At 57.1% G+C, this 15,461-nt stretch overlaps 1 protein-coding gene across 3 annotated transcripts in view; it reads right to left on the minus strand.

Annotated features, from left to right (window-relative positions):
* LOC143793456 (rho-related BTB domain-containing protein 2-like) overlaps positions 1-14,285 on the minus strand; it is a 41,339-nt gene extending 27,054 nt beyond the window's left edge. Inside the window, exons 1-3 of one of the 3 annotated variants that reach the window (XM_077280442.1) lie at positions 14,170-14,285; positions 6,996-7,197; positions 6,776-6,879 (exon numbers count right to left, since the gene is read on the minus strand). In XM_077280442.1, the coding sequence (XP_077136557.1) occupies positions 6,776-6,879; positions 6,996-7,187 (296 nt within the window). In that variant the 5' untranslated portion in view covers positions 7,188-7,197; positions 14,170-14,285. Of the gene's footprint in view, positions 1-6,775; positions 6,880-6,995; positions 7,198-13,619; positions 13,778-13,892; positions 13,987-14,169 lie in introns of those variants that run through there. The other 2 variants (XM_077280443.1, XM_077280441.1) reach the window with 2 other exon arrangements.
* Positions 14,286-15,461: the final 1,176 nt, after the last annotated feature.

Consider the following 15,461-nt stretch of genomic DNA (forward strand, 5'->3'; position numbering starts at 1 on the left):
GCGCTTTCCCTGCGCCGAAATTCCTGATCTTTACTATCTTATGACAACGCATGCGTCGCAAAACGCTTCGTTGTGTACATGCGTTGTTGGTTGCATCGCCGACGCTGCGCCCAACAACGCAAATATGAACGTAGCCTAAGCGCTTATAGCTTGCCGAATAGGCAGTGACCTGATCAAATTTGCTCATCTCTACACGTCATCTCAAGAACACCATCCCCACAGTGAAACATGTTGGTGGCAGCATCATGCCATGAGGATGTTTTACAGCAGCAGGGACAGGGAAAATGGTCCAAGTCGAGAAGATGGATGATGTGAAATACAGGAATATTCTTGAGCAAAACCTTTCAGTCGGTCAGTGATGTGAGGATGGGATGGAGGTTCACCTTCCAACAAGACAATCACCCAAAGCATACTGCTAAAGCAACACTGGAGAGGTGTAAGGAGAAATGTGTAAATGTTCCAGAGCGGCCGAGTCACAGCCCAGACCTTCATCCAATGGTCGATGTGAAGATTGATGTTCACCAGAGGGAAACCATTGAGCCTGAAGCAGTTTTGCCTTAAGGAATGGACAAAAATCCCAGTGGCCAGATGTGTAAAGCTCATAGAGCCTTATCCAAAGCGACCGCAGCTGTAACTGCCACAAAAGGAGGCTCTACAAAGTACCGTGTTGTGATCCGCTTTTTGGGCTCCCCTGGTGGTGGCTGGTGGTACTGGAGACTTGTGTGTGCTTTTCTGCCTCAGCTCACCTGCTTCCATCAGTTTTAGGAGTTCCCTATTTAGCCTTGCTCTCCAGTCACTTCCTTGCCGGTCATCATTGTAACCTGAGTCATTCAGTTGCATGTTCCTGCTACTAGTCTGCTGATCAGCTAAGTGGACTCTTGTCCTTATTGTTTTGTATTTCTTGTCCAGTTTACAGTTTTGTCATTTCCTGTTACTGGAAGCTCTTGTGGACTGAAATTGCCACTCCTGTGTCATGAGTTGACACAGGAGTCTTAAAGTAATTTCAGGATGGGTTTTTGAAAGGGTTTTTCAGCTGACCGTGAAGTCCTCTTTTGTATCCTTCCTCTATCTAGTAAGTGGACCTCGCTTTGCTAAATCTACCTTCATACTGTGTATGTCTTTTCCTCTGAACTCACCGTTAATATATGTGGGGGCTACTATCATCTTTGGGGAATTTCTCTAGAGGTAAGCCAGGTCTGTTCCTTCCTCTTCCAGGCGTAGTTAGTTCTCTGGCTGGCGCGTGGCATTTAGGCAGCCGTAGGAATGCTCCCTGGCTACTGTTAGTTGTGTGGTAGATTTAGGTCACGGTCAGCTTGAGTTTCCATCACCCGAGAGCTAGTCTGTTATTTTTGTGTTTCTGATGTTCCCATGCCATTGGGGAATCATGACAGTATGACCGGCCACTGTTAAAGTAATTGGCAGAAGGAGAGTAAAAGAAGTCTGTAGATTTTTTTTTTTTTTTTTTTTCCCTCTCATGTTTGCCACTTAGTTGGCTCAGTTGTATTTCTGCTCTATTTACAGCCTTGCTTTTCTCTCCTTCTAATCCTTGAATGGCTCTGATCTCTCCGGTTTAAGGATGGACCCTCAGAGTTTGGCTGCAGGTTTAAATAATCTTGCTACGAAGGTTCAGAATTTACAAGATTATGTTATACGTACTCCTATTTCTGAACCTAAGATTCCTACACCAGAGGTATTTTCCGGAGATAGATCTCGGTTTCTGAATTTCAAATGTAATTGTAAATTATTCCTTTCACTCAGACCTCACTCCTCTGGAGATCCTGTTCAGCAGGTTAAGATTGTGATTTCTTTGCTGCGAGGTGACCCTCAAAATTGGGCATTTTCATTGACACCAGGGGATCCTGCGTTGCTCAATGTGGATGCGTTTTTTCTGGCTTTAGGGTTGCTGTATGAGGAACCTAATTTGGAGATTCAAGCTGAAAAAGCTTTAATAGCCCTGTCTCAAGGGCAAGATGAAGCTGAGATATACTGCCAAAAATTTCGTAAATGGTCTGTGCTTACTCAGTGGAATGAGTGTGCCCTAGCGGCAATTTTCAGAGAGGGCCTTTCTGATGCCGTTAAGGATGTCATGGTGGGGTTTCCTACGCCCACAGGTCTGAATGAGTCCATGACAATGGCGATTCAGATTGATCGGCGTTTGCGGGAGCGCAAACCCGTGCACCATTTGGCGGTATCTTCTGAAGGGACGCCAGAGAAAATGCAATGTGACAGAATTCTGTCAAGAAGCGAGCGGCAGAATTATAGGCGCAAAAATGGCTTGTGCTTCTACTGTGGCGATTCCGCGCATGTTATATCAGCATGCTCTAAACGTACTAGGAAGGTTGACAAGTCTGTTTCTATTGGCACTTTACAGTCTAAATTTCTTCTGTCTGTAACTCTGATTTGTTCATTATCAGTTATTACCGTGGATGCCTATGTGGACTCTGGCGCCGCTCTGAGTCTCATGGATTGGTCCTTCGCCAGGCGCTGTGGGTTTGATTTGGAGCCTCTGGAAGTTCCTATACCTCTGAAGGGTATTGATTCTACACCTCTGGCTTGTAATAGACCACAGTTCTGGACGCAAGTGACTATGCGTATGACTCCAGACCATCAGGAGATGATTCGCTTCCTCGTGCTGCATAATTTACATGATGTTTTAGTGCTTGGATTACCATGGTTACAATCTCATAACCCAGTACTGGACTGGAAAACTATGTCTGTGTTAAGCTGGGGATGTCGGGGGGCTCATGGGGACATACCTTTGGTTCCTATCTCGTCATCTATTCCCTCTGAGATTCCGGCATTTTTGTCGGATTTTGGGGATATTTTTGAAGAGCCTAAAATTGGTTCTCTCCCTCCCCACAGAGAGTGTGATTGCGCCATAGATCTGATTCCAGGCAGTAAATTTCCAAAGGGTCGTTTGTTTAACCTATCTGTACCTGAGCATGCTGCCATGCGAGAGTATGTTAAGGAGTCCCTGGAAAAGGGACATATTCGTCCTTCATCATCACCTTTAGGAGCTGGGTTTTTCTTTGTCTCTAAAAAGGATGGCTCGCTGAGGCCTTGTATTGATTATCGACTCCTGAATAAAATTACTGTCAAATATCAGTATCCGTTGCCGCTGCTTACTGATTGGTTTGCTCGCATAAGGGGGGCTAAGTGGTTCTCCAAGATTGATCTCCGTGGGGCGTATAATTTGGTGCGAATTAAGCAAGGGGATGAGTGGAAAACCGCATTTAATACGCCTGAGGGCCACTTTGAGTATTTAGTAATGCCTTTCTAATGCACCTTCAGTTTTTCAGTCCTTTATGCATGATATTTTCCGTGAATATCTGGATAAATTTATGATTGTGTATTTGGACGATATTTTGATTTTTTCTGAGGACTGGGAGTCTCATGTTCAGCAGGTCAGGAGGGTTTTTCAGGTCTTGCGGGAGAATTCTCTGTGTGTAAAGGGTTCTAAGTGTGTTTTTGGGGTTCAGAAAATTTCCTTTTTGGGGTACATTTTTTCCCCTTCTTCTGTTGAGATGGACCCTGTCAAGGTTCGGGCTATTTGTGACTGGACGCAGCCTACTTCTCTAAAGGGTCTTCAGAAGTTCTTGGGCTTTGCTAATTTTTATCGTCGATTTATAACTGGTTTTTCTGGTGTTGCTAAGCCTCTTACGGATTTGACTAAGAAGGGTGCTGATGTTGCCAATTGGTCCTCTGCCGCTGTGGAGGCCTTTCGGGAACTTAAGCGCCGCTTTTCGTCTGCCCCTGTGTTGCGCCAGCCCGATGTCTCTCTCCCCTTTCAGGTTGAGGTCGATGCTTCCGAGATCGGAGCGGGGGCGGTTTTGTCGCAGAAAAGTTCCGATTGCTCAGTGATGAGACCTTGTGCGTTCTTTTCTCGAAAATTTTCTGCCGCCGAAAGAAATTATGATGTCGGTAATCGGGAGCTTTTGGCCATGAAGTGGGCATTTGAGGAGTGGCGTCATTGGCTTGAGGGTGCTAGACATCAGGTGGTGGTTTTGACCGATCACAAGAATTTGATTTATCTTGAGTCTGCCAGGCGCCTGAATCCTAGACAGGCGCGCTGGTCGTTGTTTTTCTCTCGGTTTAATTTTGTGGTCTCATATCTACCAGGTTCTAAGAATGTGAAGGCGGATGCCCTTTCTAGGAGTTTTGAGCCCGATTCCCCTGGTGATTCGGAACCTACAGGTATCCTTAAGGATGGGGTGATATTATCCGCTATTTCCCCAGATCTGCGACGTGCTTTGCAAGAGTTTCAGGCGGATAGACCTGATCGCTGTCCACCTGGTAGACTGTTTGTTCCTGATGATTGGACCAGTAGAGTCATCTCGGAGGTTCATTCTTCTACGCTGGCGGGTCATCCTGGAATTTTTGGTACCAGGGATTTGGTGGCTAGATCCTTCTGGTGGCCATCTCTGTCTCGAGATGTGCGTGTTTTTGTGCAGTCTTGTGATGTGTGTGCTCGGGCCAAGCCTTGTTGTTCTAGGGCTAGCGGGTTGTTGTTGCCCTTGCCTATTCCGAAGAGGCCTTGGACGCACATCTCGATGGACTTTATTTCTGATCTTCCTGTCTCTCAGAGGATGTCTGTTATCTGGGTGGTGTGTGACCGTTTTTCTAAGATGGTTCATTTGGTGCCATTGCCTAAGTTGCCTTCCTCGTCTGAGTTGGTTCCTTTGTTTTTTCAAAATGTGGTTCGCTTGCATGGTATTCCTGAAAATATCGTTTCTGATAGGGGTACCCAGTTCGTTTCTAGATTTTGGCGGGCATTCTGTGCCAGGTTGGGCATTGATATGTCTTTTTCGTCTGCCTTCCATCCTCAGACTAATGGCCAGACGGAGCGAACTAATCAAACTTTGGAGACGTATTTGAGGTGTTTTGTGTCTGCGGATCAGGATGATTGGGTTGCCTTTTTGCCGTTGGCGGAGTTTGCTCTTAATAATCGGGCTAGTTCGGCCACTTTGGTTTCCCCTTTCTTTTGCAATTCGGGGTTTCATCCCCGTTTTTCTTCTGGTCAGGTGGAGTCTTCGGATTGTCCTGGAGTAGATGCTGTGGTAGATCGGTTGTATCGGATTTGGGAACAAGTGGTGGACAATTTGAATTTGTCCCAGGAGAGGACTCAGCGGTTTGCTAACCGCCAGCATCGGGTTGGTCCTCGCCTTCGTGTTGGGGACTTGGTGTGGTTGTCTTCCCGTTTTGTCCCAATGAGGGTTTCTTCTCCTAAATTTAAGCCTCGGTTCATCGGTCCCTATAGGATTTTGGAGATTATTAACCCTGTTTCCTTTCGTTTGGACCTTCCGGCATCTTTCGCTATCCATAATGTGTTCCATCGGTCGTTGTTGCGGAGATACGAGGTGCCGGTGGTTCCTTCTGCTGAGCCTCCTGCTCCTGTGCTGGTTGAGGGTGAATTGGAGTACGTTATAGAGAAGATCTTGGACTCCCGTATTTCCAGGCGGAGACTCCAGTATCTGGTTAAATGGAAGGGCTATGGTCAGGAAGATAATTCTTGGGTAACTGCCTCTGATGTTCATGCCTCGGATTTGGTTCGTGCCTTTCATAGGGCTCATCCAGGTCGCCCTGGCGGTTCTTGTGAGGGTTCGGTGCCCCCTCCTTAAGGGGGGGGTACTGTTGTGATCCGCTTTTTGGGCTCCCCTGGTGGTGGCTGGTGGTACTGGAGACTTGTGTGTGCTTTTCTGCCTCAGCTCACCTGCTTCCATCAGTTTTAGGAGTTCCCTATTTAGCCTTGCTCTCCAGTCACTTCCTTGCCGGTCATCATTGTAACCTGAGTCATTCAGTTGCATGTTCCTGCTACTAGTCTGCTGATCAGCTAAGTGGACTCTTGTCCTTATTGTTTTGTATTTCTTGTCCAGTTTACAGTTTTGTCATTTCCTGTTACTGGAAGCTCTTGTGGACTGAAATTGCCACTCCTGTGTCATGAGTTGACACAGGAGTCTTAAAGTAATTTCAGGATGGGTTTTTGAAAGGGTTTTTCAGCTGACCGTGAAGTCCTCTTTTGTATCCTTCCTCTATCTAGTAAGTGGACCTCGCTTTGCTAAATCTACCTTCATACTGTGTATGTCTTTTCCTCTGAACTCACCGTTAATATATGTGGGGGCTACTATCATCTTTGGGGAATTTCACTAGAGGTAAGCCAGGTCTGTTCCTTCCTCTTCCAGGCGTAGTTAGTTCTCCGGCTGGCGCGTGGCATTTAGGCAGCCGTAGGAATGCTTCCTGGCTACTGTTAGTTGTGTGGTAGATTTAGGTCACGGTCAGCTTGAGTTTCCATCACCCGAGAGCTAGTCTGTTATTTTTGTGTTTCTGATGTTCCCATGCCATTGGGGAATCATGACAGTACCGACTTTAAGGGGGTGAATAGTTATGCATAATGAAGGTTTCAGTTATTTTGTTCTATTTGTTATTTGCTTCACAATAAAAACAAAAGTTCACAGTTGTTGGCATGTTCTCTACATGAACTGATGCAAGCCCTCAAAAAAAAATAGTGAAATTCCAGGTTGTGAGGTAGAAAACACAAAAAATGCCAAGGGGTGAATACTTACGCAAGCCACTGTATATATATTTTACATAGCTGCCGTCACTAGAGAAGACCCATCTTTTCCGCAAGCTGCTCACCCATCTCACCATGCTCTCTTCACCCACCAGGCCTCCATCTTCTTTCTTCTCCCTTGTCGGACCATGCTCCCCCACATTCTCCTCCCACTCTTCAGTTTCCTGAACCCAAGCATAAGAGTGTGAGCGCATAAAAGCTTCTCACCTTCCATAGGCAAAGCGTCGGTCCTTGTGGTGGTCTCCGAATGTGTCCCACAGGCGTAGGGAGACACTGACCTCGTCCACCACATCACGGGAACGCTCCAGAACCTGCAGGCGATAGAACGGGACTATCTGATGACCCCTATCATTAACCACTTGCAAGGATCTCATAGGATCCACCACTAGTTTATGCAACCCCCCAGTCTTCCACCGCTGCCACCTACTTCTTGGCAAACTCTGTACTGGTCAATAGCCCACACCGTGGGGACATGGGTGGCGAGGAGCTGGTACTGGGTGAGCGTAGCGTTGCAGGCTCGAGCACAGATCAGTCTGGTCTTCCCCACGGCGTTGTCTCCCACTACCACACATTTAATAGTTTCCACATTAGGCCGCTCATAATCCAGGTCAGTATCCATGAAGATGAGTCTGTGGAGAGATGAAAAGTTACATCCAGGAGGAAAAGGACCCACTAACCTGCAGAAAAGGGGGCCCACAAGAGTGACCAAGTCTTCTTCTAGATGAAAGGGGGGGGGGGGGGAGGAAGTGACCCGACACCCTTTAGATGAAAGGGGTGGTAGTAGGCGACTGGACGCCCTCTGGAAGAGTGCAGGGAGAGGAGGAACGAGCAGGCGACTGGACGCCCTCTGGAAGAGTGCAGGGAGAGGAGGAACGAGCAGGCGACTGGACGCCCTCTGGAAGAGTGCAGGGAGAGGAGGAACGAGCAGGCGACTGGACGCCCTCTGGAAGAGTGCAGGGAGAGGAGGAACGAGCAGGCGACTGGACGCCCTCTGGAAGAGTGCAGGGAGAGGAGGAACGAGCAGGCGACTGGACGCCCTCTGGAAGAGTGCAGGGAGAGGAGGAACGAGCAGGCGACTGGACGCCCTCTGGAAGAGTGCAGGGAGAGGAGGAACGAGCAGGCGACTGGACGCCCTCTGGAAGAGTGGAGGGAGAGGAGGAACGAGCAGGTGACTGGACGCCCTCTGGAAGAGTGGAGGGAGAGGAGGAACGAGCAGGCGACTGGACGCCCTCTGGAAGAGTGCAGGGAGAGGAGGAACGAGCAGGCGACTGGACGCCCTCTGGAAGAGTGGAGGGAGAGGAGGAACGAGCAGGCGACTGGACGCCCTCTGGAAGAGTGGAGGGAGAGGAGGAACGAGCAGGCGACTGGACGCCCTCTGGAAGAGTGGAGGGAGAGGAGGAACGAGCAGGCGACTGGACGCCCTCTGGAAGAGTGGAGGGAGAGGAGGAACGAGCAGGCGACTGGACGCCCTCTGGAAGAGTGGAGGGAGAGGAGGAACGAGCAGGCGACTGGACGCCCTCTGGAAGAGTGGAGGGAGAGGAGGAACGAGCAGGCGACTGGACGCCCTCTGGAACAGTGGAGGGAGAGGAGGAACGAGCAGGCGACTGGACGCCCTCTGGAACAGTGGAGGGAGAGGAGGAACGAGCAGGCGACTGGACGCCCTCTGGAAGAGTGGAGGGAGAGGAGGAACGAGCAGGCGACTGGACGCCCTCTGGAAGAGTGCAGGGAGAGGAGGAACGAGCAGGCGACTGGACGCCCTCTGGAAGAGTGCAGGGAGAGGAGGAACGAGCAGGCGACTGGACGCCCTCTGGAAGAGTGGAGGGAGAGTGTTGTGGATTCTGTTTTTGGGCTCCCTCTGGTGGTTACAACTGGTACTGGGTGACTTTGGTGGGTTGCGGTCTCTGGGTTCCACCTGTCCATCAGTGGCTGGGTGTTTCCTATTTAACCTGGCTTTCCTGTCATTCCATTGCCGGCTATCAATGTATCAGTGTGTGTCTCTGTTACCTGCTCCTAGGCCTTCAAGACAAGCTAAGTCTGTATTTCCCTGTTTCATGATTGCTTTCATGTTTTTTAGTCCAGCTTGCAGATATGTAATTCTCTGCTGCTGGTTGCTCTAGTGGGCTGAAATTACCACTCATGTACCATGAGTTGGCACATGAGTTCAAGTAATTTCAGGATGGTATTTTGAATGGTTTTTCAGCTGACCGCGCAGTTCCCCTTTTGTATCCTCTGCTATCTAGCTTTAGCGGGCCTCATTTTGCTGAATCTGTTTTCATAACTACGTTTGTGCCTTCCTCTCATTTCACCGTCATTATATGTGGGGGGCTGCTATTTCTGTGGAAATATTTCTCTGGAGGCAAGTGAGGTCTGTTATTCTTCTGATAGGGGAAGCTAGATCTCCGGCTGGCGCGAGACGTCTAGGGGCCCCCCAGGAACGTCCCCCGGTTACTGTTAGTTGAGTGTTGAGGTTCAGGATCGCGGTCAGCTCAGGTTCCATCACCCTAGAGCTCGTCCTGTTTTTGCCCGTGTTATGTTTACAAATTCCCTGCCATTGGGATCATGACAGGAGAGGAGGAACGAGCAGGCGACTGGACGCCCCCTGGTAGAGTGGAGGGAGAGGAGGAACGAGCAGGTGACTGGACGCCCTCTGGAAGAGTGGAGGGAGAGGAGGAACGAGCAGGCGACTGGACGCCCTCTGGAAGAGTGGAGGGAGAGGAGGAACGAGCAGGCGACTGGACGCCCTCTGGAAGAGTGCAGGGAGAGGAGGAACGAGCAGGCGACTGGACGCCCCCTGGTAGAGTGGAGGGAGAGGAGGAACGAGCAGGCGACTGGACGCCCCCTGGTAGAGTGGAGGAACGAGCAGGTAACTGGACGCCCTCTGGTAGAGTGGAGGGAGAGGAGGAACGAGCAGGTGACTGGACGACCCCTGGAAGAGTGGAGGGAGAGGAGGAACGACCAGGCGACTGGACGCCCTCTGGAAGAGTGGAGGGAGAGGAGGAACGAGCAGGCGACTGGACGCCCCCTGGTAGAGTGGAGGGAGAGGAGGAACGAGCAGGTGACTGGACGCCCTCTGGAAGAGAGCAGGGAGAGGAGGAACGAGCAGGAGACTGGACGACCCCCGGAAGAGTGGAGGGAGAAGAGGAACGAGCAGGTGACTGGACGCCCTCTGGAAGAGTGGAGGAACGAGCAGGTGACTGGATGCCCTCTGGAAGAGTGGAGGGAGAGGAGGAACGAGCAGGTGACTGGACGCCCTCTGGATAAACGGGAGAAGTAGAGATGACCGGATGGCTCCTGGATGATCAACCATCTTGCAATAGTCATCCGGACCCTAAGGGGACCTGGCCGAGGAGGAGCAGGCCACCCCCTCCCCCCCCCCCATCCCAAGGAGACCGGGCCGAGGATGAGCAGGCCACCCCCCAAGGGTGACCGGGCCAATGAGGTGCAGGTCACCCCCCAAGGGGACCGAGAGGAGCAGGCCACCCCCTTCCCCCCCCCCATCCCAAGGAGACCGGGCCGAGGATGAGCAGGCCACCCAAGGGTGACCGGGCCGAGGAGGAGCAGGCCACCCCCTTCCCCCCCCCCCCCAAGGGGACCAGGCTGAGGATGAGCGCAAGCCACCCCTTTCCCTCCAAGGGTATCGGGCCGATGAGAAGCAGGGGACCCAACAAGGGGACTGAGCCGAGGAGTAGCAGGCCACCCCCTGAGGCCCCTGTGCACATATCTGGTTCCTTCCCCCTAGGCCCCTATACTATCAGCCACCTGGCTCCTCCTCCAGGGGACCACAATTGCACTGGACAGTCGGCATCTTGCCTGTATCAGTGCAGCATCGTCCTCCTCCCCCCCGGGGCCCCTGCACACATGTCCGGCTCCTCCTCCTCGGGGCCCCTGTACACATGTCCGGCTCCTCCCCCGGGGCCCCTGTACACATGTCCGGCTCCTCCTCCCCCGGGGCCCCTGTACACATGTCCGGCTCCTCCTCCCCGGGGCCCCTGTACACATGTCCGGCTCCTCCTCCCCGGGGCCCCTGTACACATGTCCGGCTCCTCCTCCCCGGGGCCCCTGTACACATGTCCGGCTCCTCCTCCCCGGGGCCCCTGTACACATGTCCGGCTCCTCCTCCCCGGGGCCCCTGTACACATGTCCGGCTCCTCCTCCCCGGGGCCCCTGTACACATGTCCGGCTCCTCCTCCCCGGGGCCCCTGTACACATGTCCGGCTCCTCCTCCCCGGGGCCCCTGTACACATGTCCGGCTCCTCCTCCCCGGGGCCCCTGTACACATGTCCGGCTCCTCCTCCCCGGGGCCCCTGTACACATGTCCGGCTCCTCCTCCCCGGGGCCCCTGTACACATGTCCGGCTCCTCCTCCCCGGGGCCCCTGTACACATGTCCGGCTCCTCCTCCCCGGGGCCCCTGTACACATGTCCGGCTCCTCCTCCCCGGGGCCCCTGTACACATGTCCGGCTCCTCCTCCCCGGGGCCCCTGTACACATGTCCGGCTCCTCCTCCCCGGGGCCCCTGTACACATGTCCGGCTCCTCCTCCCCGGGGCCCCTGTACACATGTCCGGCTCCTCCTCCCCGGGGCCCCTGTACACATGTCCGGCTCCTCCTCCCCGGGGCCCCTGTACACATGTCCGGCTCCTCCTCCCCGGGGCCCCTGTACACATGTCCGGCTCCTCCTCCCCGGGGCCCCTGTACACATGTCCGGCTCCTCCTCCCCGGGGCCCCTGTACACATGTCCGGCTCCTCCTCCCCGGGGCCCCTGTACACATGTCCGGCTCCTCCTCCCCGGGGCCCCTGTACACATGTCCGGCTCCTCCTCCCCGGGGCCCCTGTACACATGTCCGGCTCCTCCTCCCCGGGGCCCCTGTACACATGTCCGGCTCCTCCTCCCCGGGGCCCCTGTACACATGTCCGGCTCCTCCTCCCCGGGGCCCCTGTACACATGTCCGGCTCCTCCTCCCCGGGGCCCCTGTACACATGTCCGGCTCCTCCTCCCCGGGGCCCCTGTACACATGTCCGGCTCCTCCTCCCCGGGGCCCCTGTACACATGTCCGGCTCCTCCTCCCCGGGGCCCCTGTACACATGTCCGGCTCCTCCTCCCCGGGGCCCCTGTACACATGTCCGGCTCCTCCTCCCCGGGGCCCCTGTACACATGTCCGGCTCCTCCTCCCCGGGGCCCCTGTACACATGTCCGGCTCCTCCTCCCCGGGGCCCCTGTACACATGTCCGGCTCCTCCTCCCCGGGGCCCCTGTACACATGTCCGGCTCCTCCTCCCCGGGGCCCCTGTACACATGTCCGGCTCCTCCTCCCCGGGGCCCCTGTACACATGTCCGGCTCCTCCTCCCCGGGGCCCCTGTACACATGTCCGGCTCCTCCTCCCCGGGGCCCCTGTACACATGTCCGGCTCCTCCTCCCCGGGGCCCCTGTACACATGTCCGGCTCCTCCTCCCCGGGGCCCCTGTACACATGTCCGGCTCCTCCTCCCCGGGGCCCCTGTACACATGTCCGGCTCCTCCTTCCCGGGGCCCCTGTACACATGTCCGGCTCCTCCTCCCCGGGGCCCCTGTACACATGTCCGGCTCCTCCTCCCCGGGGCCCCTGTACACATGTCCGGCTCCTCCTCCCACGGGGCCCCTGTACACATGTCCGGCTCCTCCTCCCCCGGGGCCCCTGTACACATGTCCGGCTCCTCCTCCCCGGGGCCCCTGTACACATGTCCGGCTCCTCCTCCCCGGGGCCCCTGTACACATGTCCGGCTCCTCCTCCCCCGGGGCCCCTGTACACATGTCCGGCTCCTCCTCCCCGGGGCCCCTGTACACATGTCCGGCTCCTCCTCCCACGGGGCCCCTGTACACATGTCCGGCTCCTCCTCCCCCGGGGCCCCTGTACACATGTCCGGCTCCTCCTCCCCGGGGCCCCTGTACACATGTCCGGCTCCTCCTCCCCCGGGGCCCCTGTACACATGTCCGGCTCCTCCTCCCCGGGGCCCCTGTACACATGTCCGGCTCCTCACCCGGGGCCCCTGTACACATGTCCGGCTCCTCCTCCCCCGGGGCCCCTGTACACATGTCCGGCTCCTCCTCCCCCGGGGCCCCTGCGCACATGTCCGGCTCCTCCCCCGGGGCCCCTGTACACATGTCCGGCTCCTCCCCGGGGCCCCTGTGCACACGTCCGGCTCCTCCCCCAGGGCCCCTGCGCACATGTCCGGCTCCTCCTCCCCCGGGGCCCCTGTACACATGTCCGGCTCCTCCTCCCCGGGGCCCCTGTACACATGTCCGGCTCCTCCTCCCACGGGGCCCCTGTACACATGTCCGGCTCCTCCTCCCCGGGGCCCCTGTACACATGTCCGGCTCCTCCTCCCACGGGGCCCCTGTACACATGTCCGGCTCCTCCTCCCCCGGGGCCCCTGTACACATGTCCGGCTCCTCCTCCCCGGGGCCCCTGTACACATGTCCGGCTCCTCCTCCCCCGGGGCCCCTGTACACATGTCCGGCTCCTCCTCCCCGGGGCCCCTGTACACATGTCCGGCTCCTCACCCGGGGCCCCTGTACACATGTCCGGCTCCTCCTCCCCCGGGGCCCCTGTACACATGTCCGGCTCCTCCTCCCCCGGGGCCCCTGCGCACATGTCCGGCTCCTCCCCCGGGGCCCCTGTACACATGTCCGGCTCCTCCCCGGGGCCCCTGTGCACACGTCCGGCTCCTCCCCCAGGGCCCCTGCGCACATGTCCGGCTCCTCCCCCGGGGCCCCTGTACACATGTCCGGCTCCTCCCCCGGGGCCCCTGTACACATGTCCGGCTCCTCCTCCCCCGGGGCCCCTGTACACATGTCCGGCTCCTCCCCGGGGCCCCTGTGCACACGTCCGGCTCCTCCTCCCCCGGGGCCCCTGTACACATGTCCGGCTCCTCCTCCCCGGGGCCCCTGTACACATGTCCGGCTCCTCCTCCCCGGGGCCCCTGTACACATGTCCGGCTCCTCCTCCCCGGGGCCCCTGTACACATGTCCGGCTCCCCCCGGGGGCCACACTTGCACAGGACAGTCGGTATCTCGCCTGTATCGGTGCGGCGTCCTCCCCCCTGGGCTCCTGCAGGCTCTTCCGCCGCCTTCCTGTCCGGCCGCTCGCTCGCATCGTCCCCGGGCTCCGGGCTGTGTGTGTAGCATCCAGCAGCCGCAGCCCCGTTACAATCGACGGCCAGCCAATCATAGCGCTCCTTTCACCCAGGACACACCTCCAGCCAATCTTAAGCCGACCACATGACTTAAACCCCGCCTTCCAGCTGCGGATACGCCCTCAAATAGAAAGCTGAGGAAAAGCTCCGCCTACCTTTGACGGAAGCCAATCGGCCAACGGTATCTGACAGGTTGCCCGGGAGTCCCTGACTCCACCCCCTCCCGACACAACTCACATTCCGCCGCTGATGTTTAACCACGCCCACTCACGTGACCGCTCCTCTTAAAGGGCACGCGTCCCCTCTTACATGTGTACATTGTGTGCAGGCTTTGCTGTGTCGCATTGTACGGAGCGCTCGTCCGAGCGGACGGAGTATGGGGGGAGGGGGAGGGCCGCTGCTGGGTGCTTGTCTCCTAGTTACCATAGTTACCCGCGCGTTATGTAAACATCCTGAGGCTCGGAGCGACCCGGACAGAGAGGAACATGGCTGCCGCACCATAGTCACCGCCTGCCGCCACACCGCGAGGAGAGAGACGTCACCGCCCTCCGCCACACCGCAAGGAGAGAGACGTCACCGCCCTCCGCCACACCGCAAGGAGAGAGACGTCACCGCCCTCCGCCACACCGCGAGGAGAGAGACGTCACCGCCCTCCGCCACACCGCGAGGAGAGAGACGTCACCGCCCTCCACCACACCGCGAGGAGAGAGACGTCACCGCCCGCCACCACACCGCGAGGAGAGACGTCACTGCCCACTGCCACACCGCGAGGAGAGAGACGTCACCGCCTGCCACCACACCGCGAGGAGAGAGACGTCACCACCTGCCACCACACCGCGAGGAGATAGACGTCACCGCCCTCCGCCACACCGCGAGGAGAGAGACGTCACTGCCCTCCGCCACACCGCGAGGAGAGACATCACTGCCCTCCGCCACACCGCGAGGAGAGACATCACTGCCCACTGCCACACCGCGAGGAGAGAGACGTCACCACCCTCCGCCACACCGCGAGGAGAGAGACGTCACCGCCCGCCACCACACCGCAAGGAGAGAGACGTCACCGCCCGCCACCACACCGCGAGGAGAGAGATGTCACCGCCCGCCACCACACCGCGAGGAGAGAGACGTCACCGCCTGCCACCACACCGCGAGGAGAGAGACGTCACCGCCCTCCGCCACACCGCGAGGAGAGAGACGTCACCGCCCGCCACCACACCGCGAGGAGAGAGACGTCACCGCCTGCCACCACACCGCGAGGAGAGAGACGTCACCGCCCTCCGCCACACCGCGAGGAGAGAGACGTCACCGCCCTCCGCCACACCGCGAGGAGAGACATCACTGCCCACTGCCACACCGCGAGGAGAGAGACGTCACCGCCCTCCGCCACACCGCGAGGAGAGAGACGTCACCGCCCGCCACCACACCGCGAGGAGAGAGACGTCACCGCCCTCCGCCACACCGCGAGGAGAGAGACGTCACCGCCCTCCGCCACACCGCGTGGAGAGAGACGTCACCGCCTGCCACCACACCGCGAGGAGAGAGACGTCACCGCCCTCCGCCACACCGCGAGGAGAGAGACGTCACCGCCCGCCACCACACCGCGAGGAGAGACATCACTGCCCACTGCCACACCGCGAGGAGAGAGACGTCACCGCCCTCCGCCACACCGCGAGGAGAGAGACGTCACTGCCCTCCGCCACACCGCGAGGAGAGACATCACTGCC

Source organism: Ranitomeya variabilis, chromosome 1 (assembly GCF_051348905.1).
Source record: "Ranitomeya variabilis isolate aRanVar5 chromosome 1, aRanVar5.hap1, whole genome shotgun sequence".
In the NCBI taxonomy this organism is placed as follows: Eukaryota; Metazoa; Chordata; class Amphibia; order Anura; family Dendrobatidae; genus Ranitomeya; species Ranitomeya variabilis.